Source organism: Typopeltis vanoorti, chromosome 3 (assembly GCF_054136105.1).
Source record: "Typopeltis vanoorti isolate ZY-2024b chromosome 3, IOZ_Tvanoo_1.0, whole genome shotgun sequence".
Taxonomy (NCBI): domain Eukaryota; kingdom Metazoa; phylum Arthropoda; class Arachnida; order Uropygi; family Thelyphonidae; genus Typopeltis; species Typopeltis vanoorti.
The window spans coordinates 136087675-136112618 of record NC_143551.1 but is presented as its reverse complement, the minus strand read 5'-3'; the positions used below and the strand labels follow the sequence as shown (position 1 = coordinate 136112618).

The 24944-nt window shown below is 34.9% G+C and overlaps 1 protein-coding gene across 1 annotated transcript in view; it reads right to left on the bottom strand.

Annotated features, from left to right (window-relative positions):
- Positions 1–24944, bottom strand: part of LOC150108587 (leucine-rich repeat-containing protein 40-like) — a 234408-nt gene that overhangs the window by 155694 nt on the left and 53770 nt on the right. The window contains exons 5-7 of the mRNA XM_090416034.1: positions 10831–10960; positions 1249–1372; positions 947–1089 (exon numbers count right to left, since the gene is read on the bottom strand). Coding sequence (XP_090272160.1) covers positions 947–1089; positions 1249–1372; positions 10831–10960 — 397 coding nt within the window. The remainder of the gene's footprint in view (positions 1–946; positions 1090–1248; positions 1373–10830; positions 10961–24944) is intronic.

Below are 24944 nucleotides of genomic sequence, written 5' to 3'. Positions count from 1 at the left end.
CTAACTAACAATATTCCTCTGCAGATTCTTATGGCATGGCACTGCTTTGAGCTGCTGCCTAAGTTTGTTATAATCAACTGCTCTGTAGTTCTACATATACCGCTTCTTAATGAAAAGTCCATGTCTACCAACTTTTCAGGTCAAGATTACATGATCATTCTCCCTAATCAGGTGCAATGCAACTATATTATGGACCTCTAATGCTATTACCAGATTGTGCTATTACCAGCACAATCTGGTAATCTCCAATGTACTGTTTCAAGTAATAATCTCTTAATAACTATATAAATTCCATTTTCTTACTTCCATACTTCTAAGTGATCTTTCCTCCTTCCTATCCCATTGATGAAATCCCTCCCTGATAATAATTACTTGCCCCAAACTCATTTGTAGTAATTTGCCAATGTATTCTGTTTTCGCATTTTCCTTTGCATTCCATGGGCTATTGCAGCAACTGTAAAGTTGTCCTAGTATCACATAATGCAAAGCACATTTACTTCATAGCAATGTATTATATATTACAATGCATTATGAGAAGAGTTACTATCTGAGCTGGTTTCAACCTTTAAGTGAGGTCTTATCACTGGGAGTTAGTCTTATGGCAATACTGAGAACTAACAGAATGGTAGAATAGAACTCATATTTCCATGTGAAGGTAGCAAAATGGTGTTATGACCATGTTAATACAATATTCTGGATTAGAGATAGTTATATCAAGTTTCTGGGATATTTGACAAGAAATTATATTCTTCTTTTCATAGATTAAAAAAAATCTAATTTCTTTCAATTAAAATATAGTTTCAATTCAAAAAAAAAAGAAGTAAATTTGTAATTTTACTTGACAATAAGTTTCTAAATAACTCTCATCCCAGTTGTATATTTTCTATTGAATGTCATAAAAGTCTACATACCAAACTGTTTCTGCTAATGCATTTTAAGAACTAACCTTTAGTGATACACAGTTCTGAAACAGAGGAAGTTTGTCAAGTTTGTTATGCTGGATGTAAAACTGCTCTAAGCGACTCAAATTTCCTATTTCTTCAGGCAGCTCTTTGATTTTATTATGTGCAGCTTCAAGTCTTCGTAAAGCTAAATTAATAAGTTACACTATAAATTTAGAGAAAAAAAATCAGAATATAATTGAAATTAATGATCACTATGTTACTGTAATATTAAAACCAATTAAAACAGATTTTTTTTTTAATTTTAAAATTTGAATTTGTCTTAATATGCATATAACATGCTCACCTGCCATATCACCAATTTCTTGTGGCAAAGATATCATTTCATTATCTGATACATTCAGTATCCTAATATGAGAAAGAAACCCAATGGTATGAGGTAGATAGTGTAAACTGTTGTGAGAGAGATCCTAAAAAAAGAAAAAAGAAAGAAATATATATATATATATAAACACAAAGAGAGAGAGAGAAAAGGAAGGAGGGAAGGAAATGACTAATATCTAAAGACAAAGATGATTATACTTCACATGAAATTATATTCTTGTTTGATCCCGTAAGCATACAAAGTGCATATGAAGTATCTTCACAACTAGGTCACTTGTATATAGAGGATGTTAACTTCACATCAATTGCCTTGGTATCTCATAATGGAAAGCAAACTTCCTTTCAGACACATATGCTGTTATGCATTATGGAAAGAGTCACTACCCAAACTTTTATATTTCAAGGATGAATTAATGCAGAAGAATTTTGTCAAGTATAATTTACTTTATAACCCAAGTGAAAAAACTTCCTACAAAGATGATTCTTTCCTATTAACCAAAAGTACAGATTGGATCAAAAGCATGTTCTACAAATAGTCACTAGATTAGCATTAGCACTTATTACAACTACTATATACACACTGCTACATCCTTCTATGTTTTGTGTTTGTACTATTTAACACATTCATGCCAGTGCATGCAGGTGTAGCACCACCCACAGAAACTAGCTTTCCTGTATGTTCGTCACTTCTGATCGGGCATTTTCACAAAGTTTATACAGCATGTTAGTTACAACCTTTTTGATAAAATTCTATTTGTAAAATTTGCATTTGTGATTGTCGTAATGATATAAAAAATCTCAAATGCATTTTGAATTGATTTCAAGTTATATATGTGCACATACATCTTTATTTGCTTTAAAAAATTTGCTTTACATAAATTGTTTCCTTTCTGCACACAATGACTGCATTATAAAAAGTTGCTACACGTATTTTTTGCAACTGAAAATTTGAAAGAGGACGTTAGCACGAATGTGTTTAGTGAAATACTATGTTTGGTGCTGCAATAAATCTGTTTTGCTTGCATGCATGCAATATAGCATATATATGGGAGGGTACCTGTTTTCCATTATGAAGTATCATTCCAGTTGTCTCCAATTACTCTGATTATTGATAAATATAGTACATAGACTGTAAATATCTCTGTGCTTATTAGTAATCCAATAAAACTACTTGTGTTTTTTTTTGCTTCTGCAGTATAGTCTCTGTTGAGGATCCAATGTGTCCATTGATCTCCAACAAAATACTAGAATAATATATGAGATAGCTATTATTGAGTCACTGACACAAAAGGAAAAAAAAAGTTATAATGAATGTGTAAAAAGTGTGTATTGATCATCAGTGAATATTACTGATGATCAGTATACACCAAGTGAAATATAAATAAAACAGAAATAAATACATATAAAAAGTACAACAAATTGTACAAGATGATTTGCTGCTCAATCAACCCACGTGTTCATTGCCCTTCTAGATGAATCACTGAATTAGTCCTCTCTATAATTATTATTATTTTTTTATGTGGCTCCCACCCACGAAAGGATATTTGTAAACCTATAGTACATTTGTACTGTGAGTGGGCTAAATGCTTTTTTTCTATTTTTATTTATTTATTATTATTATTTTTTTCTTTTTATGTAGGCAAAAACTCTGCTCTAGAGGCAAAACATTGAACTTTTTCAAGTCACTTCAGATCTCCAATAAACAAAGCACTAACAGGGCAGTAAAATAAAAGACAATTCACAAACATCCATGCCCAATTCAGGATTCAAACCTGCAGGTTGGAGAGCAGATATGCTAATCACTTGGCTAACTAGGCCAGCATTTATAGGTACTCCCCCTGCTGATTTATGCAGATTCACTTTTATGTGTTTTTTTTTTAAACCACTGTGTACATACATGTAACACCGCTGTCTATACATTGTTACACACTTGTGTGCATGTGCCACATATTACCCAGTATATCATCTCATATCCTGTAAGTTCAAATTTCATTGATTTGAAGACAAACTTAAAAAAAAAAAAAAAAAAAAAAAAAAAAAAAAAAAAAAAAAAACAGAATGAAATCATCTGGGAATTGGAAAATTTGTTAATTGCAAAGATTAAAAATTTAAATCAAAAATCAATATCGATCAACACACAAATAATATACTTTTGTACACTGCACTGCATGAGAAAAAAAAGATCAATCAATCAATAAAAACAGTCAAAAAAATGTTATATAAATAGCATTTTGCAATTTAACTTGGAAATTAGCTATACATGGATTTCTTGGAATTCAACGTAAAATGGGGATTAGTTCTGAGCTACCAAATGTATATAGGCACTATTTATTATTTGTTTGTTATTTGTATTTCCCAAAAATATCTGTTTCTCTCTCCTCCTAAATTATTCTTTTATTATTATTATTATTATGTTCATTATAAATGCATATATGCATTTCTACAGTTTATAGGATCAGATGTTATTCACTCCCCAAAACAACTTATAGGACACACACATAATATCTCTAATGAAAAGTATTAATAATTCATTGCCAGTAATGAAACTATTTCTATTTACACCTGTTCTTTTTCTCCCTTATATTTGCCATTCTCACAGAGCTCACATATTTACACTTTTTAAACAATTCAAATATACCATGCAAATATAGAACTCTTCTTATTTACTGTGTTTAAATACATCCTAAAACAAATACATTAATTTACCCCACTTTCACAGATTTGACAATCAAAGAGCCCATCATGATAAGTGGGGCACATCTGCTGAGGTCTTGTGAAGCATCTCCACATGAAGTCACTTGGGTTTGACTCCCTCTGATGAGACCTCAATAAAGGTCAAAACTGGTGTAGGTAGTGGCCCTTCTCATAATGCATAGCATTATACATGTCCATATTTATGGAATACTAAGGCAATTGAGGTGAAGTCATTAGCCTCTATATACGAGTAGCCCAGTCATGAAATTACTTCACATGCAAACTTTGTTTGCTTTGTTTGCTTACACTTGGATAAAGAATGAAAAAGATGTTGAAAATGGTCAAGAGGTGACTGACTAAGGTAGTTTCTCATCACTTGAATGTCGAATATGAGGAAAAGTTGAGAAGATACAATTTACAGAATCTAGTGGATAGGAGGAAGAGGGGTGATATGATAGAGACCTACAAGAAAACAGAAAATGGTGGGAGATCAGGAGAGAACCAGAGGTCATCCATGGAAGCTGTTTAAGGAGGAAGTTGAATGGGGGGAATCAGAAATAGGTTCTTTGCATGCAGAGTTGTGAATGATTGGAATGCCCAGGTGGTATGTATCTGCAGAGAATTTGAGTGTTTAAGGTGTGGTATGATAAGCTGTGTCTATGACAAAAGGACCTCCTAGATGAGTCTAGGAGGTCCTTTAGTCTGACTACATGGGGTTTTAGGGTAATAATAATAATAAGGTGTGACACCTTTTGACTACTTGTATATGGAAATATGACTTCTGCATTATTTCCACTTTGGTATCACTTCTGGGTCTGGCTGACACTGATGAGACCTCAATAAAGGTCAAAACCGGTCTGGGTAGTGGTCCCTCCCATAATGCATAGCATTATACATGTGTGCAAGGAGATGTGCTTTGAATTATGGAATACTAAGGCAAGTGATGTGAAGTCATTAGATTCTTTATAAGAGTTGCCCAAGTCCTGAAAATAGTTTAGGCACAAACTTGGTATCTTTAATTTAATTTATAAGCATTTTGTTTCCTATAAAGAAAAAAATACAAAAATTATAAACATTGTTTGAATAAACAAAAGTGAATTCAGAACAAATGGTGAACTTTTTTTTTTTTTAAAAGACTTGAATATATACAATTAATTTATAACATAACTGTTTCAGGAAAGTAATCATCTTGTCCAAAGTTTTTGATTAACAATGTTTTTTTCTGTCTTATTTTTCCTGCCATCAACAATAAATATAATTATAAATTAAAGGACTAGAAATATAAAAATACTGTATCTTGTATACATTTAGCCTATCTAATATGTCTATTTAAAATTAGAGCTACCCCATATTGTATGGCACTATGTATTTCTTGATTTTAGTAAAACTTACTCTTTGGTCACTGAATGTGAGTCAATCAAATCAAGTATTCTCTTGAGGATGCAGAATTATAATACCTCACACTGGAGATAAATGATATCCAATATTTCTTACCCATGTTATTATATTATTGTATAGTCAATGATTTAGCTGACTGCCACGTCCATGGTGGACAGTAGAGAAGAAGGTAAACTATCCAGTAATGGACTTTTAATACCAGTTCTATTTTTCAAACGTGTATTTGTGTTTTATATAAAGAATTAACTGTTTCACTTCCTCCTGAAGACAGGTAGCTAGAATTACTGGCTTCTAATACATGAAAATATTCTTAACAAAATCAAATTTATACAACTGGAGGTTATATAAATTTTATATAACTGGAGATTGGTCATATCATAAACAGAAAAGCAGTCATGATAATGATATTTATGCTCTAAGGCAGTGGTGTTCAACCTTTTTTACTAAGCAAGCTACTTTTCTATAAAAAGTTATTCGGCGATCTACTCTCTTATATAGATCACATTCCCCCAACCTGATATCTGATTATGCACATATAAACAACTAAAAAAAAAAATACATAACTAAAAACTTTATTTGTGTATTTAAAAATTTATTTATCACTTTAATTATTTTAATATAACAAAAAAAAAAACAAATATATCGGAATAAAATATTTATTTCTCTATTTTGGAAAACCAAAGTTAGAAAAAACAACAGATTGATTACAAACTCACAAGTTACAGGAAATGCTGGTTGATTAAAAAAAAAAAAAAAAAAAAAGTTAATGTGAAATTTGGCACTGTTTGGAGCTTGCAATATTTTCATAGTCAAGTTGATATGAAGAAGTGGTCAATCGCAGACAATCATCCAAATGATCATTTGTAATTTGGTTTAATAATTGATTTTTTACGAAAGTCATATTTGAAATATGTGGATTCTGACAAGTATGTCGATCCGAAACATGACAGAATTTTATTTGTACAGTATCAATCCACCTATATCCTGGTCTTCCTCTGGGTCGTTTTCCTGCCAACCTGGCAAAGAACACTTGTTTTGCTAATCTTTCCTCGTTTGTCGATCTGGAAAAGTCATATGTCTTTTCCAGATCGACAAAACTTAAATACAGATCTTTGTTATATTCCCATGCTTTTTCAACTATTTGTCGTCAAGTGAAGATCTGATCCTGAGAGCCTCTATTTGACCTGAATCCAGCTCGTTCTTCACCAAGCTTTTCTTCCACAATTCTTCTCAACTGTTTCTCAAGTATGCTTGCATAGATCTTGCCGGGTACACTCAGTAGGGAAATACCTCTGTAATTCTCACATTCAGTTTTATTTCCCTTTTTATATATGGGTACTGTTAGAGCTCTACTCTAATCATCGGGAATTCATCCCACTGTCCAGGCTTTCTGAACTATGCAGTGCAGCCACTGCAAGACTACCACCATACTTCAGCATTTCTGATCGAATATCATCTACTCCTGCTGGCTTTCCACATTTCAACCCTTTGATGGCTTTTTCTACCTCAAGTATGGATATGTATTCCTGACTGTATGCCTGTTGAGTGTTTTTTACCACTGTGCTATCACTGCTTGTTTCATTTAGCAATTTCTCGAAGTAATTACTCCATACTTCAAGGATATCTTTTTCTACTGTTTTCATGTCACCTTGATCATCTTTAACTCCTTTTACAGCACTCTTTCCTCCATTTCTAAGCTTCTTCAACAACCTCCAGAATATCTTACCACCTTCTTGATATTTATTTTCTATGTTCTTGCCAAATTACTCCCATGACTTTTGTTTAGCTAGTTTTACACACTGTTTAGCTTTCTTACATTTGTCTCTATATTCTCTAAGAGCACAAGCTGACTTATTTGCCTGGAACTTTTGATATGCTTTCTTCTTTTCCTTCACTGCTTCTTTAACTTCCTGTATCCACCATGGAGTTCTGATTTTTCTATCCTTGCAGAGAACCTCACCACATGCTTCTCTGGCTGAATCAATCAGGGTTTTCTTCACAGCTTGCCACTGAATCTCCAAAGTTTGATTCCTGTTCTGAAACTCTTTCATTTTTTCTTCAATAATCTTTGTGTATTTTAGTCTACAGTTCACATCTGAGAGCTGCTCAACTTTTATTCGCTTTAAAACTTTCTTACATGTTATTCTTTTCAATATGAAATTCAATTTTATCCTGCTTAAGACTAAATAGTGATCACTTCCAATTTCAAATCCTCTGTACACTCTGGTGTCCTGCACCAGGGAGAAAACATCACTATCAACAATAACATAGTCAATGTAGTCAATGAGACTTCTTATTCCTAGCCTCTTCTCTCCATGTGAATTTGTGCACATTTTAATGTTGGAACATGGTGTTAGTAATAATCAGTCCATGTCCTGAGCAGAAATCCAACAGATATTTGCCATTATTATTAGCTTTGCTCTTTTCTCCAAATTTTCCCAAAATATTTTTGTATGTCTCACAATCATTTCCTACTCTGCTATTTAGATCCCCAACAAGGACCAACTTTTCCTTTTTCATTGTGTCAGTTGCTTTTTCTAAAGCCTCAAAAATTTCCTCCACTTCTACCTTAGTAGAATCTTCTGTGGGACCATAGGCACAAATAAGTCTCATGTCCAATTCCCCATTCTGATATTTGCCCACATCACTCTACTTGTGACTGCCTGCCATTCAAAAAGATTAGCCTAGTATTTTGTGTTGAATACTATGGCTACTCCTTTTTCTTGATTGTCATTTCCTGAATATGACATTCTGTATTTATTGTTCAGAAAGATCTCACCAGTTTTTGTCGTTTTTGTTTCAGTCACCCCTATCATGTCCATCTGGTACTTATCTAATTCATCAGCTAGCTCCATTTCTTTGCCATTCAGGCTTCTTATGTTGATAGTACCGAGCTTTAACTCTGGTGATGTTGAGTTGGGGTGTACTTTCAGATTTTTTCCAGTAGCTGACTTTTCACTGTTCACCCTGGTTCCCTGACAAAAACAACGGGGGCCCTTGTTTAACTGGGCGATGCCCCAGCCGGCATGAAAATTTGTCATGTTGTACCATCATTTTCTATATTGGTTTAAGCCAATAAGAATACAATTTGGTCGGCTAAATCCCAAATTGCCAGCCCATCCTCGTTTGTGCAGTATCCAGGTAGATACCCAAGAGGGTGCACCACGAGAAGGTGAGGACTGGACATTAGGTCATAAACCCTGGTCGGTTCTCCGCATTCCTTTAAAGGTTATGTGGATGTCTCCTTTTAGTTATACAGCTTTGACCCTTTAGAACTTAACATGTCAATTAAATTTTTATCTCTACCTTGTAACTCTAAATTTAAGTTGCTTAATTTCGTACAGAAATCTACTAATAATGATAAGTGTAACAACCATCTTTTATCACTCAATTGTGGATAAATATCTCCCTTTTCATCAAGAAAATTTTTTATATCATTAATTAATACAAGAAACCTTTCTAAAAATCAACTTCTGTTGAGCCAGTGAACGTTATTGTACAACAGAAGTTCCCGATCATCATCTGGCTGTAATTTAAATAACTGCCGTTGTAGAGCTTTTCCTCGAACAGAATTTACAATTTTAAATGTAATATCCAAAACATCTTTTGTGTTTAATCTTTTACTACACAGTACTTGTTGGTGAATAATACAGTGGTACGTTAAAAAATCTGGATATTTGTCATCGTTTTTACATAATGAAATGAAGCCTGATTTATTACCTATCATTGCAGGAGCACCATCAGTAGTAATAGACACAAGTTTAAAAGCGGAAGCTTGTCAAGGTCATCTTCTGGAGCGTACAAATATACACAAGAAACAAGCTATACTACAATCATACTGGTTCGTTAAAGACACTGACTAACCGCTACCACAATTGTTGGCCTGACCTCTGGTGAAAAAATAAAAAATAAAAATTATACATCAATGCTAGAGTCCTATTATTTGTGTTGTCTACTATATACATATATTAACATCGTTCCAGCCAGTTTGAGTGGAATGGTTTCTAATACTAGCGGATTGGCTAAAGTCCTGACTTATGTTGAATCTTTCATATTAGGTTGGCTGAATGTGTGCCATCCAGATCCTTGGAATTTTCATACCATCTTTATTGTTGATATTTGGGTGGTTTATCAGGATTTCGCAGGATTCTTTAAATTTTCTTTCGTACCATGTTTTTGTGCAGTGTAAGGAGCAGGTGCTTTTCCAGTTGATTTGGTGTAAGGTGTTAAGTGCATGGTCTGAGAGGCCTGCTTCACCATAATGGTTATATTTAATGTGTTCTTTCTTGCGTAAGCAAGAAAGAAAACATTAGACACATTAAATGGTTATATTTAATGTGTTCTTTCTTGCGTACGCAAGAAAGAACACATTAGACACATTAAATATAACCATTATGGTGAAGCAGGCCTCTCAGACCATGCACTTAACACCTTACACCAAATCAACTGGAAAAGCACCTGCTCCTTACACCGCACAAAAACATGGTACAAAAGAAAATTTAAAGAATCCTGCGAAATCCTGATAAACCACCCAAATATCAACAATAAAGATGGTATGAAAATTCCAAGGATCTGGATGGCACACATTCAGCCAACCTAATATGAAAGATTCAACATAAGTCAGGACTTTAGCCAATCTGCTAGTATTAGAAACCATTCCACTCAAACTGGCTGGAATGATGTTAATATATGTATATAGTATACAACACAAATAATAGGACTCTAGCGTTGATGTATAATTTTTTTTTTTTTTTTTTTTTTTTTCACCAGAGGTCAGGCCAACAATTGTGGTAGCAGTTAGTCAGTGTCTTTAACGAACCAGTATGATTGTAGTATAGCTTGTTTCTTGTGTATATTTGTACGCTCCAGAAGATGACCTTGACATAAAGGTCAAAACGTCGAATTGTAAAATTTTAGTAATAGTAAACTAAAGTTTTTATTCAAACACGGTAGTTGTCTCCATAATTTCCAAAAATGCATTAGCTTCAAAAGAGTTATTTACAAATCACCTAATACAAACTATACCGAGACAAACAAAGTTTATTTTTTTACAATATTCACATGGGACTTAACCTAAGTAAAAAATCGATGTAATGTGCTTTGGAATATTTAATACTTAAGCTACAATCGAGTTTTTACACTATGCTTATAATCATATTCATTGGACTCGCTGTTTGACTTCCACTGATCCAAATTAATTCATTGATTTTTTGAATTATTGATTTGACAATTTTAACGAAAAATAAATAAACAATAGCAATACACTTAGAGCGAATTAAAAATAATACAAAATAATGATAAATAAAATATTATGTTTTCAGTTTTAATTAAATTTGTAAGTAAGGAGGAATACACAAGATATCGACCAAAAATTGCTCCGAGATCGACGGGTTGAACACTCCTGCTCTAAGGTCATATAGTTTTTAAACTAGAATGGTCTTGTGAAACTTACCAATTCTTCAAGCACAGAAAGATTTCCTACTTCATCACTCAGTTCTGTAAGTTTATTGTGGTGCATTAAAAGTTGATGCAATTCTTTCAATTCGAAAATGCTTGGTGGTATCTGCTCAAACTTATTATGGCTGTGAATAACAGAATTAATTATCAAACTAAATTTTAAGCCAACACTTTAATGTGGCATTAATAAAAGAAAATTAAACTCAAACTAGAAAATACACTGATCATACAATGAAAATACACTCAAACTAGAAAAAAATCTCTATAAAGGTGGGGGAAGGGGGGGACTTTAGAGAATTATATAGTATTGTAATTCTGGTAAGGCATATAAATTGGATTTTTATAATGATATTATTTACAGAAATTACAACATATGCTATATATTCATTAGAAAAACTTTTAATTAATATTTACAGTATTTATTTCAGATTGTCAGACATACAAAAATATATTGGGAAAATTGGGAGAAAAGAGCAAAGCTAATAATAATGACAAATACCTGTTGGATTTCTGCTCAGGACATGGACTGGTTATTACTAACACCATGTTCCAACATAAAAATGTGCACAAATTCACACAGAGAGAAGAGGCAAGAAATAAGAAAAGTCTCATTGACTATGTTATTGTTGATAGTCATGCTTTCTCCCTGATGCAGGACACCAGAGTGTAAAGAGGATTTGAAATTGGAAGCGATCACTATTCAGTCTTAAGTAGGATAAAATCGAATTTCATATTGAAAAGAATAACAATTAAGAAAGATTTAAAACGAATAAAAGTTGAGCAGCTCTCAGATGTGAACTGTAGACTAAAATACACAAAAATTATTGAAGAAAAAATGAAAGAGTTTGAGAACAAGAACCAAACTTTAGAAATTCAGTGGCAAGATTAGAAGAAAACCTTGATTGATTCAGCCAGAGAGGCATGTGGTGAGGTTGTCTGCAAGGATAGAAAAATCAGAACTCCATGGTGGACACAGGAAGTTAAAGAGGCAGTGAAGGAAAAGAAGAAAGCATATCAAATGTTCCTGGCAAATAAGTCAGCTTGTGCTCTTAGAGAATACAGAGGCAAATGTAAGAAAGCTAAACACTGTGTAAAACTAGCTAAACAAAAGTCATGAGTGGACTTTGGCAAGAACATAGAAAATAAATATCAAGAAGGTGGCAAAATATTTTGGAGATTGTTGAAGAAGTTTAGAAATGGAGGAAAGAGTACTGTAAAGGGAGTTACAGATGATAAAGGTGACATGAAAAACAGAACAAAAAGATATCCGTGAAATATGGAGTAATTACTTCGAAAAATTGCTAAATGAAACAAGCAGTGATAGCACAGTGGTAAAAAACACTCAACAGGCATACATTCAGGAATACATATCCATACTTGAAGTAGAAAAAGCCATGAAAGGCTTAAAATGTGGAAAGGTAGCAGCAGTAGATGATATTCGACCAGAAATGCTGAAGTATGGTGGTATAAAGGTCTTGCAGTGGCTGCACTGCATAGTTCACAAGGCCTGGACAAAAGGACAAATTTCCAATGATTGGAGTAGAGCTCTCATAGTACCATATATAAAAAGGGAAATAAAACTCATCATCAAATTCCTGCCATGTACCCTCAAGGGGTGTACAGGATATGATAGTACTACATGAAAAAAATTACATCATTATTAATTTCCTATCTACAATTTTCCTCCAAATCAGTCTGTTACTTGTCAAGACTCCAACATTATCAGATCTTATATTTCTATCGTCTAAAGCATTTTGTACGGTATCAATCCACCTATATCTTGGTCTTCCTCTGGTTCGTTTTGCTGCCAAACTGACAGAGAACATTTGTTTTGCTAATCTTTCCTCGCCCATTCTGTTTAAGTGACCATACCACCTAAGATTAGCTCTGCTAACGCATTCCTGGATGCTGAGAATGTCAAATTCTTTCCTAATATCCTCGTTTTTAATATGATATTGCCATTGATGCCATCTGTTCATGCCTATAATCTTTCTCAGGACTCTCATATCTGTGGTCTCTAGTCTTTGGTCAAGTGTTTTACTTCTGACCCAGCTCTCAGATCCATAAGTTAAAACTGGTTTGAACACTGTCTTGTACACAGCTAATTTAGTGTTCCGACTGATTTCTCTCTTATTCCATATGAATTTATTCAATTGACTTCCCACCATACCAGCTTAACTGATTCTGTTGTCTATTTCTATATTTAATTTACCATCTTCAGTAAAAATCGTGCCTAAATAGCTGAAATGTTTTATTTGTTCCACAGGTTCTGCATTCACAACACAGTTGACATTTTCAATGATTCTGCCTATTTTCATTGTCTTTGTCTTTTTATTGCTGACCTTCATACCATATCTATTACAACAGCTATTCAATTTAGTCAGAGAATCTTGCAGACTTATAGCAGATTTATTTAGAAGTATAACATCATCCGCATAAAGCAAAGAGCTGACATTAACATCTCCAATTTTGATATCATGTTTAATTCCACTTTCCTTCATAATGTGATCCATATAGATGATGAATAACAGAGGGGATAATGTACATCCTTGTCTCACACCAAATTTAACATTAAACCATCTTCCTGTACTTCCTTCAATTCTAACTGCTGACTTACAACTCAAATAAAGACTAAGTATTGCTTGATATAATGCTCCATTGACACCATATAACTGAAGCGTATTGAATAGCTTCTCTCTTGGCACCTTGTCATATGCCTTTTCCAGATCGACAAAACTTAAATACAGATGTTTGTTATATTCCCATGCTTTCTCGACTATTTGTCGTAAAGTGAAGATCTGATCCTGACAGCCTCTATTTGGATCCAGCTTGTTCTTCACCAAGCTTTTCTTCCACAATTCTTCTCAACCGTTTCTCAAGTATACTTGCATAGATCTTGCCAGGAACACTCAGTAGGGAAATACCTCTGTAATTCTCACAGGCAGTTTTATTTCCCTTTTTATATATGGGTACTATGAGAGCTCTACTCCAATCATCAGGAATTCGTTCCTCTGTCCAGGCTTTCTGAACTATGCAGTGCAGCCACTGTAAGACTTTTATACCATCATACTTCAGCATTTCTGGTCGTATATCATCTACTCCTGCTGCCTTTCCACATTTCAAGCCTTTGATGGCTTTTTCTACTTCTAATATGGATATGTATTCCTGACTGCATGCCTGGTCAGTGTTTTTTACCACTGTGCTGTTATCACTGCTTGTTTCATTTAGCAGTTTTTCAAAGTAATAACTCCATACTTCAAGGATATATTTTTCTCCCATTTTCATGTCACTTTTATCATCTCTAATTCCTTTTACAGCACTCTTTCCTCCATTCTTAAGCTTCTTCAACAACCTCCAGAATATTTTGCCACCTTCTTGATATTTATTTTCTATATTCTTGCCAAAGTCCTCCCATGACTTTTGTTTAGCTAGTTTTACACAGTGTTTAGCATTCTTGCATTTGTCTCTATATTCTCTAAGAGCACAAGCTGACTTATTTGACAGGAACTTTTGGTATGCTTTCTTCTTTTCCTTCACTTCCTCTTTAACTTCCTGTGTCCACCAGGGAGTTCTGATTTTTTTATCCTTACAGATAACCTCACCACATGGCTCTCTGGCAGAATCAATCAATGTTTTCTTCAGAGTTTGCCACTGAATCTCCAAGGTTTGAGTCCTGTTCTCAAACCCTTTCATTTTTTTTTTCTTCAATAATCTTTGTGTATTTTAGCCTACAGTTCACATCTGAGAGCTGCTCAACTTTTATTCGCTTTAAAACTTTCTTACATGTTTTTCTTTTCAATATGAAATTCAATTTTATCCTGCTCAAGACTAAATAGTGATCACTTCCAATTTCAAATCCTCTGTACACTCTGGTGTCCTGCACCGGGGAGAAAACATCACTATCAACAATAACATAGTCAATGAGACTTTTCTCATTCCTAGCCTCTTCTCTCCATGTGAATTTGTGCACATTTTTATGTTGGAACATGGTGTTAGTAATAACCAGTCCATGTCCTGAGCAGAAATCCAACAGATATTTGCCATTATTATTAGCTTTGCTCTTTTCTCCAAATTTTCCCAAAATATTTTTGTATGTCTCACAATCATTTCCTACTCTGCTATTTAGATCCCCAACAAGGACCAACTTTTCATTTTTCATTGAGTCAGTTGCTTTTTTCTAAAGCCTCAAAAAATACCTCCACTTCTACCTTAGTAGAACCTTCTGTGGGACCATAGGCACAAATAAGTCTCATTGTCCAGTTCCCCATTCTCATATTTGCCCACATTACTCTACTTGAGACTGACTGCCACTCAAGAAGATTAGACTCGTATTTTGTGTTGAATACTATGGCTACTCCTTCTTTTCCTTGATTGTCATTGCCTGAATATAACATTTTGTATTTATTGCTCAGAAAGATCTCACCAGTTTTGGTCTTTTTTGTTTCAGTCACCCCTATTATGTCGATCTGGTACTTATCTAATTCCTCAGCTAGCTCCATTTCTTTGCCATTCAGGTTTCTTACGTTGATAGTACCTATCTTTAACTCTGGTGATGTTGAGTTGGGGTGTGTTTTCAGATTTGTTCCAGTAGCTGACTTTTCGCTGTTCGCCCTGGTTCCCTGGCGAAAACAACGGGGGCCTTGTTTAACCGGGCGATGCCCCAGCCGGCATGAAATTTTGTCATGTTGTACCATCATTCTATATTTTGGAAATAAAACTGAGTGTGAGAATTACAGAGGTATTTCCCTATTGAGTTTCCTGGTAAGATATATATGCATAACACAATAACTGCATATTGGAATAGATAGCAAATGATATGAAGTTAAACTAAAATTCCTTTCTGTAATGCTATTCATAACATAATATAAACAAACATTCTAATGTTACTCAGTTACTAAAATCCACAATTCTGATCTCATTAAGTTAATCCTATCGCATACAATTACAAAAGATCTCTTCCAAACAATTCTTCTTACTCTGTCAAAGGAGGTTAACTTTGTAATTAGAGACTGTCCACAGAGTTCTTTAGAATACTGTTCTTAATTTCACATTCGCAAACAATCTTCTCTCTTCTAATGAATTTTATACACAAAATAGAGTAATTTTACCTTACCGAACTTTTTCTGCGTCTTTCAGCACCACGTGTACGTCTGGTTACTTCTTGTCTATTGGCTGTCCATATGCCAACGTAGGGGTTATGCTATCTTCATTATTTCTGCCAAAAACAGACTAAAATCTTTGCGTTTCAGGAACAACTCAATGGGACTTCTCAGCGACGGCTTGATTCTGCTAGGACTGGAAATTTTTACCTTCAGCTCTGCATAGAATCCTTCTCCATTTTCAAGAAAGCCTGCTGTCCGATATCTTATCTTAGCAGAGACGCTTCATCCCCCCCCTTTTACGCAAACTCCTGCTAACTTCTGAGCCACCAAACAGGAAAACGATACGACAAGAGAGATCCCAATACGGCACTTGTCCCCTTATATTCTTCGATAGAGTGCCCTTTTTTTTCGGAGTCCCCTTTGCACACGACCCATCTCTTTTCTCCCCTTGGGTTCATCCCTTGCTCTCCTGACGCTGTTATGCTCTTACTTTCACAGAATTCGCGTCAAAGTACGTTCCATGTATGCTACTGCCACCAGCGTTACGCTGTACACGTGTAGTTTTATACCTTCCAAGAATTATTATTTAGTAACTATTTCATGACTCACAGTTATTTTTACACAGCTTAAGTATTTTTTTTCAGCAAAGTCAAATTGCTATCATTGGAGCACAATGAACACAAATTGATATGTGCATGCAAACATTACATAGAAAAAGTGTGACTGAAGCTGAACAATGGTAAGCCTAAAGTCTTAAACAGTGCCATCCCACAGAGGGCTGAGATGGGTGTTCTTAGCTGTTGTGCTAGCACGAAGTACTAAGGATAAGTGCCTCCCAGATTTGAGGCATATAACCAAATTTGTTGAGGTTCAGGTAGCTCTTTAATGCCAAGGCAGATTTCAGGAAAAGCCTTTCATATTTAAATTTTCTCCTATGGAGTAAGGTAGTGTTATTTTCAATATATCTTGGGGCAGGTGTTCAAGGCATTATCCAAGTCCTCAGTGGCTGTAGCAGCGGAATTGGATGATGTCCCTATTGTGGCTAAACAGCAATTCACTGTTTAGCCATAGTAGGGACATCTTAAAACTATATGCTACTTGTAGTTGTAAGCTATTTGTTTTGGCTAAACTGGGACAGCCAACATCAGAATTGTCGAACAAAAGGACTTCACTTGGTTCCGCTACCACAGCCACTCAGGGCTTACTGACCAAGCCTTGAATACCCACTACAATATACATGGAAAAATGGCCACCTTACGACACAGGTGCAAATTTAAGTATGAAAGGCTTTTCCTACAATCTGCCTCAGCCTTAAGGAACTATCTGCACATCAACAAATTTGGTTGTACCTCAAATCTTGGAAGCACTCATCTTTAGAACTTCAGTCCTTGCAGGTTCAAATCCTGGCATGGGTAGGAATGTTTGCGATTGTCTTTAGGTGGGAGATGAATTTCATCACCCAGTGTGAAGCTACTGCCCCAATTATTGGAGGCCTGAAGTGTCTTGAAAAATTTCGATGTTTGGTCTCTACAGCAGGATTTCAGACTATGTAGAAAATAAATTACAAATGCAAAAAAATATAAAAATTGATGGAACTTTTTCAAGCCACTTCAAGTCTCCAATAAGTGGGGAAGTGGACCCACACCAGCTGATGATATTCATCTCCCACCTAAAGATGATCACAAATATCATTGTTCATGGCAAGCTTCAAACCTGCAGCTGAGTGGTTAGCATACCCACTCTCCAACTAGTAGGCTGCAGGTTTGAAGACAATCCCACTCATGAAATCAGCAAATCAATAACTAAATAGTCTGAAAATCACAATCTAAAAATCAAATATGGGGCTTTTGCTTCTTCCAAGAAAGTAGGAGAGAGGGCTTGCATAAGGTGATTTATTGATTGATTTATTTCGTGTGTGAACTACAGAAAATGTAAAAGCATACATATAAATGATTAAAAGCATACATTTAAAGAAATAGACATTAAAAGAATTGGAATTTAAAGCATACATTAAAAGACAAAAATGCCACTTGCATGAAATATTAAATAAAAACATAAAATGTCAAATTTCACTCATTCAGTGACTAATATACTTTTAAAGTTGTTTCATTACACTGCATTAAATCTTCTCAGGCACATATATTATTAATGTCTATTAAGCAGCATTGCAGAAGATGATCCATGGTTTGCGTTTCACCACATGAGCAGCTGTCACTGTCTGTAGCCCCATCTGGCCATATTCTGCTTTGATTCTGCCTATTCCGGAACGAAGTATATTCAATGTCTTCCATCTATTCCTTCCAGCTTACATCTTGACAACATGTCCATACAAAGGGCCATTCATCATTTAGTTGTTGTTTTCGCTCATATCTACTCTGTGTAGTCCTGATGTGAGGAGGTGCAATAACCAGACAGTGAGTACAGATGGTCAATTTTTGTAGGCTTAAGTCAGCCGGTAATGTACCGACATGTTTCATTAAGAACCTTATCAATAATTTTGAATGTGATGATCTTTCCCAAAAAGGGCTAGCATACTCGGCTGTCAAAAAGCAAAGTGCCAGTGCAGAGGTGTGCAGATGTTAATTGCCGATGATGATGATGTTAATCGGTGCAGAATATTAATAGGTGTTTGAGGTTTAGCTGCTGTCTTCTCTATGTGTTGTTTATAATTTAGGGTCCTATCTAGTGTAACACCTAGGTAAGTTGGATTTGGATAATTGGCCAGTTTCCCACCATTCCATTCTATATTTAACTCTCTCCTTGCCTTCCTATTATTGAGATGGAAAAGACACATTTGGGTTTTACTGGGATTTGGTTTCAGTTGGTTTTCCTTATAGTAAACTGTAAGGGTTTCTAGCTCTTGTGTGAGCTGCTTCTTAATGTTATCAAAGGATTTTGCTTGATAAGCTATTGCCCGGTCATCTGCATATAAGAAGGTTCTTGACCATGGATTTATAGGTTCGTCATAAGTATATATATTGAAGAGGAGGGGATTACTTTCACACTTCCCTGAGATAGACCATTAGCACTTTTTTCCTTGAAAATCAAAAAAAAATCTCCTGCTGAACAGCAGCGACCTAAATATCTCCACTAACTGATAGCTGTTTGTCATGCTGTAAATTTTGACTATAAGCTTTCTAAGATTTAGTGTGTCATCTGCTGCTGTCAAATCTATAAAATACAGCTCCTGTTGTTAACCCCCCTTTCAAAGCCATCTTCAATAAACTGTGTTAAATTTAATACTTGTCCAGTGCATGATCTTCCTGGTCTAAATCCTGCCTGTTCTTTTATCAGCACTTTCTCTATTTCTGGACTTTGTCTGTTCAAGATTAACCTCTTATACAGCTTCATTTTTGTGCATAAGAGAGCTATAGGCCTGTAGCTCTTTGGATCCTTGGCAGGTTTACCCGGTTTCATGATAGGTATTACTTTCGTTTGCCTCCATATGCTGGGTATTTTAGCAAATTTCCAACAAAAGTTGAAAATTCTAACAATCACTCTGTTGCCTTTTCTACAAGATTCCTTAGTATCTTGTTTCTGATATCACCTATACTGGTAGCTTTTCCTGGTTTTAAGGCTTTTAGGGCATTTTCTAGTTCCTCTTTGGTAAATGGTGTTTTGAAGAGATTAATTTCTGAATCTCTAACTTTTTTAATATAATCTTTAGGTATTTTTCCTTCAGTACTTGGTTTGCCATTCAGAGATAGCTGAGTTGCAATTTGGTTTGCATTTATATAAACTTCGGTTGCTGCTGTTGTGAGATCACAATAATTTTTTGAGTAAGAGCCAGGCTTTCCTGCTACCGTGTTTCATATCTAAGCTTTTAATTTTCTCTGCCCATTGTTGACTTCTTTTTTCAGACAGTGCTGCTATAAGTTCCTCTCCTGCATCAAATGTTTTGATGAAAATGGATCTTTATCATATAGGTCACAATATCTTTCATATATTTCCACGTTGTGTTCTGTAAAACCTGGAATGAAACATGTTCTACAACTTCTTGGGATGTGCCTGGTAGTAGATCGTCTAATAGCTTTGATGAACTTTCCATAATTTTCTGGTCTGGGTGAAATGTTGGTCAGGTTATATCTAATTCTCTTGAGAACTGTTCCCAGTTAGCTTTTTTTAAAATTATTATTATTATTGTTCCGGGAAACTCCAAGGAGTCGACAGACTCATCGAGGGAGGCCCTAACATCATGTCAAGAACTATTCAACATTCACACAGTATCTATCATACCTTGCCTTAAACTCATTCACGGTCGTAGCACCCACAACAGACTCTGGAAGCTTATTCCACTCATTTACCACTCTCCAAGTAAAGAACCTAGCTCTAACACCCTTGTCAACCACGCTCTTGCCCAGCTTCCATGCATGGCCCCTAGTCCTCCCACCATCAGTCATATTTTCAAAAATATCTTCTGGATCAATCTTATAAAAACCCTTCAGTAATTTGAATGTCTCAATCATATCACCCCTCCTTCGCCTATCGTCCAATTTCTGCAACCCACAAATCTTCAACCTATTCTCATAAGGTTCATTCCACAGACCTGCTATCATCTTGGTCACTCGTCTCTGGACCCTCTCCACTTCCTCCCCATCACGAAGAAACCCTGGTGCCCATAGCTGGGCACAGAAGTCCAGATGGGGTCTTATCAAGGCTCGATACAGAGGAACAACAACTTGTTCGTCTCTGCATGTTAAAGTATTTTTCAGAAGCCAAGTGATTTGGTGAGCTGTTTTAGTTACTTTTGCAATGTGCCCCCTAAACTTCAACTCCCTATCCACCAACACTCCCAAATCCCTGGCCTCATCAATCTCCTGGAGTATGGTTCCACCAATGCGATATACTGCTGCTATTCTTTTCACCCCAAAGTGCATAACCTTACACTTTGCCACATTAAATTGACATCCATTTTTCCTAGCCCAGTCCTGCAAACTATCCAAATCATCCTGTAAAATTTTGACATCCTGTGCACTCACAATTGCTCTACCCAACTTTGCATCATCAGCAAACAAGTGAACACTTCCTCTCAGATCCTTTCCAATATCATTGATGAACAAATTGAAAAGCAGTGGTCCAAGAACAGAGCCCTGTGGCACTCCACTAGTCACAAGACGTCTTTTAGACTCCACTCCTGAATAAACCACTCTTTGATATCTCTCCTTCAACCACCCTCTTATCCATCTCACCAACCCTATATCTATACCCATCTGCTCCAGTTTACTGATTAGGGTTCCATGTGGTATCCTATCAAAGGCCTTGGCAAGGTCCAGTAGTATCACTGTAAACCCATTACCCCTATTCAGTTCAGCCGTCACTTCTAAGTGGGATCTCCTTAAGTCGGACTGGTGGGAAAACTTGTAGCATTATTGGTCTATGTTGTGAACTTTGGATTGGTGCAAGTATACCCTGTTTAGTGTACAAATTAGCTATTCTATTACTAACAAATCCAAGGTCTGGGTTATAACCTCTTTTACATCTTCCACTGTTAAATGATGATGGCTGTTTAGGATCATGTATAAGATTCATTTGATTATTAACAGCCCACTGTTCAACTAACTCTCCATCCTCATTTGTTTCACTATAACCCCACTGTGTGCTATGACTGTTAAAGTCGCCTATAATAATAGCAGATTTCCTTTGTGTCAAGTACTGGGACATTTCAAAAGCAAAGGTTATACTAGGTGGTTTATATACTGAAAAAACACTGATGTTATCCAAGTCTATTCCAAGGATTTCTATGTTATTTTGGTTTGTGATTAGGCATCCTGTAACCTGGAGCTTCTGCCAAGCGAAGATAGCACTTCCATACTTTTTATGTGGTATTTCTTTTATGAGCTTCATTCCAGCAATTTTAGGTCTGACTTGTTGAGGTCCTCTGTGTATCTCCTGTAGACATAAAATATCACATTTTTGTTTTTTACACATTTTTGCAATAAGATCTTCTTTTACAGAGGAGAGGCCCTCTGGTATTGTGTAAGAGGGTTAGTTCCCATAAGGGCTGTTGAGTTTTAGTCATTCTGTCACTGATAAAAAAGATGCTAGTCATACTATAAAACTGTAGAAAACTATAGACGACTGTATTGCACTATTATGATGAGGCAACTAATAACACGAACCACTTGTATTATGTCCATCAACAGCAGGTGTTCTTTGGCTGGTTTGTCTGTTTTGCAGGAGTAAAAATACGTGTCTGGGAGGGAAGAATTGTGTCATCTCTATGTGAAACAACTGAACTTCTCTTATAAAATCATCTCCCAGATCAGATTCAAATCTAACGAAAACAACTTCTTTTTTTTATTGTGATAGAAATGCACAACATTCTAAGAAAACTATATATACCTCATTTTTTTTTTATTTTTTAATATTAATCTGACTTATAAAAGGTCATAACCAATCATACATTTTTAGTATCATAAGTGAGCTAAGAGTTCTATGTCTGCTCTTGAGACTAAACAGAAAACTTTTCAAGCCACTTAGGCATTCAATAAGCTGATTAGATAATGATATGTGTCTTGCAACTAAAGACTTAACTCCTGGATGTGAACTGGATTAGAACAGTAAGTTATACTGTAAAATAACAAGATAATTTGTGACCTGCCTATTTTACTTTAATTTAGTTTGACTTTAATGTATATGTAATATTGATTAGCACTGAAAATACCAAAACAACTACAAATAGATAAAATTTTAGTTATTTTATCAGAGAAAATGTTTTATAACACAGATTTTCTACAAGCCACAAATTATAGACAACACTGACAGAGGAAATCAGAAAATTACCGCAATATAGTGAAAAATTATTATTATTATTATTATTGCATGCCACCTCCAGGAAGTCCAAAGACTTATCAAAGGAGGGCACCTACTCTACAGCTACTCTGTCTCCACCAACTACAACGAACCACAACTACACTAACGCCATCTACCGTCCACCACTAGTATTTTCACAGATAATCACAAACATCCATGCCCGTGGCAGGATTCGAACCTTCAGCCTTTTGGCTGGAGAGCGGACATGCTAACCACTCAGCCAACCAGGCCAGCTTGGTTGTCAGCAGCTATATAAAAAAAAAGTTACACCCTCCTTCTATTCAGAGAAAGACCTAAGAAAATACTAAACAGAGATACTTTCATGGAAATTATCTAGATAACTAATCATACTATTTATGTACCTGAAAAAATTTACATCGACAAGACCTTAAAATCTGGAGCATGTTGACATCTGCATGTGAAAAACTTAATAAAGAAAAGCAACCAAAACTAGCAAATTTACTTCACAAACTCAAAATCAGAAATACTTATATAAATGCAATTACCACTGACATTTTCCATATTTTTATTTCTGGTTTTGTTCACATTTAATATATAATTTTGATTCTTGCTTCAGTTTTGCAGCTATGTTGCTGCTATCAGCAAATGTTCTATTTCCCACCTACTGCTCCCCTGCATTGCAGGAACAAAAATCAAAAATTCACAAAAACTCTTATTAGACATACTCTAGTAGCAAGGGAGAGAGAGAGAGTGAAAATGGCAAAAGAAAGTTTAGCACAAGTTTTATGCTCTCACAAACAAGCCAGGTGTTAAATTGTGAATGATGATATTTGAGAATTATAATACTTCATTCACATTTAACATAATCTACCATAACTTAAGCAACATTTGTAAATATTGTTTGATGTTAATCTCTTGCTTGTAAATTAATATTCATATAATTACTTTGAGTTTGTTTATTATTGTTTAATTATATAATTTTGGGATTTGTATTGGTAATGAAAAGACTATCAATATGTCATTCAATTTATTTTATTTATTTCTGCATTAATATTATAAGAAGCTGTGTATATATATATATTATAAGAATTTGTATTTATCATATTTAAATGTATTTTATGTGAACTACGGATTATTTCTTTATTAGTTATTTCTGAAAGAGAATGCAAATATGTGGGATTCTGCTGATATGATTTTATGTAATTCTTCTGATTGAATCTGACTGGCTAGTAAAGGAGAAACGGAGTTGTTTTTAGTTAGTGTGTGCTTAGAACGTGAATGGCTATGATATGGAGAGAAGCCTGTAGATGTAAACTGAACTGGCTAGAACCGGATTCTGGGCGGGAAGAATAAACACATTAATTGGAAAACGAAAGTAAACAAGGAGAAAGCTTGGGGACAGTGAAGAGACTGGACGTGTGTAACGAAAGGCGAGTGGAGATATGAGGAAAAATTGACAAGGAAAGGACCAGGAATAAAAGGCATTAAAAACTACCTCTATGGAATTTTGATATTATAATAGATTCCTAATGATTAGAGGAAGAAAGATGCAGAGCTGAAGTCAATACATAGTGTAAGATAAGGAATTAATACATGATGTAAATCTAATGTGTCAAGACTTATGTAGCTCAGTGTTTAATATTTCAGTTAACATAGTGAAGATTTCTTTGAATTTTGTTACCTCACGATAATTAGTTAACAGGAATTTTAAAATGTGCCTAAGTGAATTCAATGTGTTGAAGTTGTAACCCGGTAAGTGCACCATTTTGTTGTGTCGTCCTATCTTGCTTACTGATCTAATAATGATGGTTAGCTGAACTTATCCTTACTTGTTTAAATTCCATTTTTTATTTGTCAGATGTTGATTGATACTGATCCGAATATAAAGAAATTTATATTATCCTGCGCCACCTTATATTCGGATTAGTCTATATAATATAGAGGAATCAATCATCAACTAACGTTTGCAATCTCACTTTTCTAAGTGCCGAGGTTAATATTATCATTTAAGGCTTCCACAAGGTCCGATAAATTTTTATGAGCGGTGCAATGAAAGAAAATCAGGCAAACATCAAATTGAATTCAACATTTAATGCAGAGTTATATAACATGTACATCTAAGTATAATTTTCAAAACAAGATAATGCAATTGAACAAATCCAAAATATCTCTGAGATACAGGTAGCTATTCAGTTAGGTTTAAAGATTAAAGCCAAAAATCTTAGATCTTATT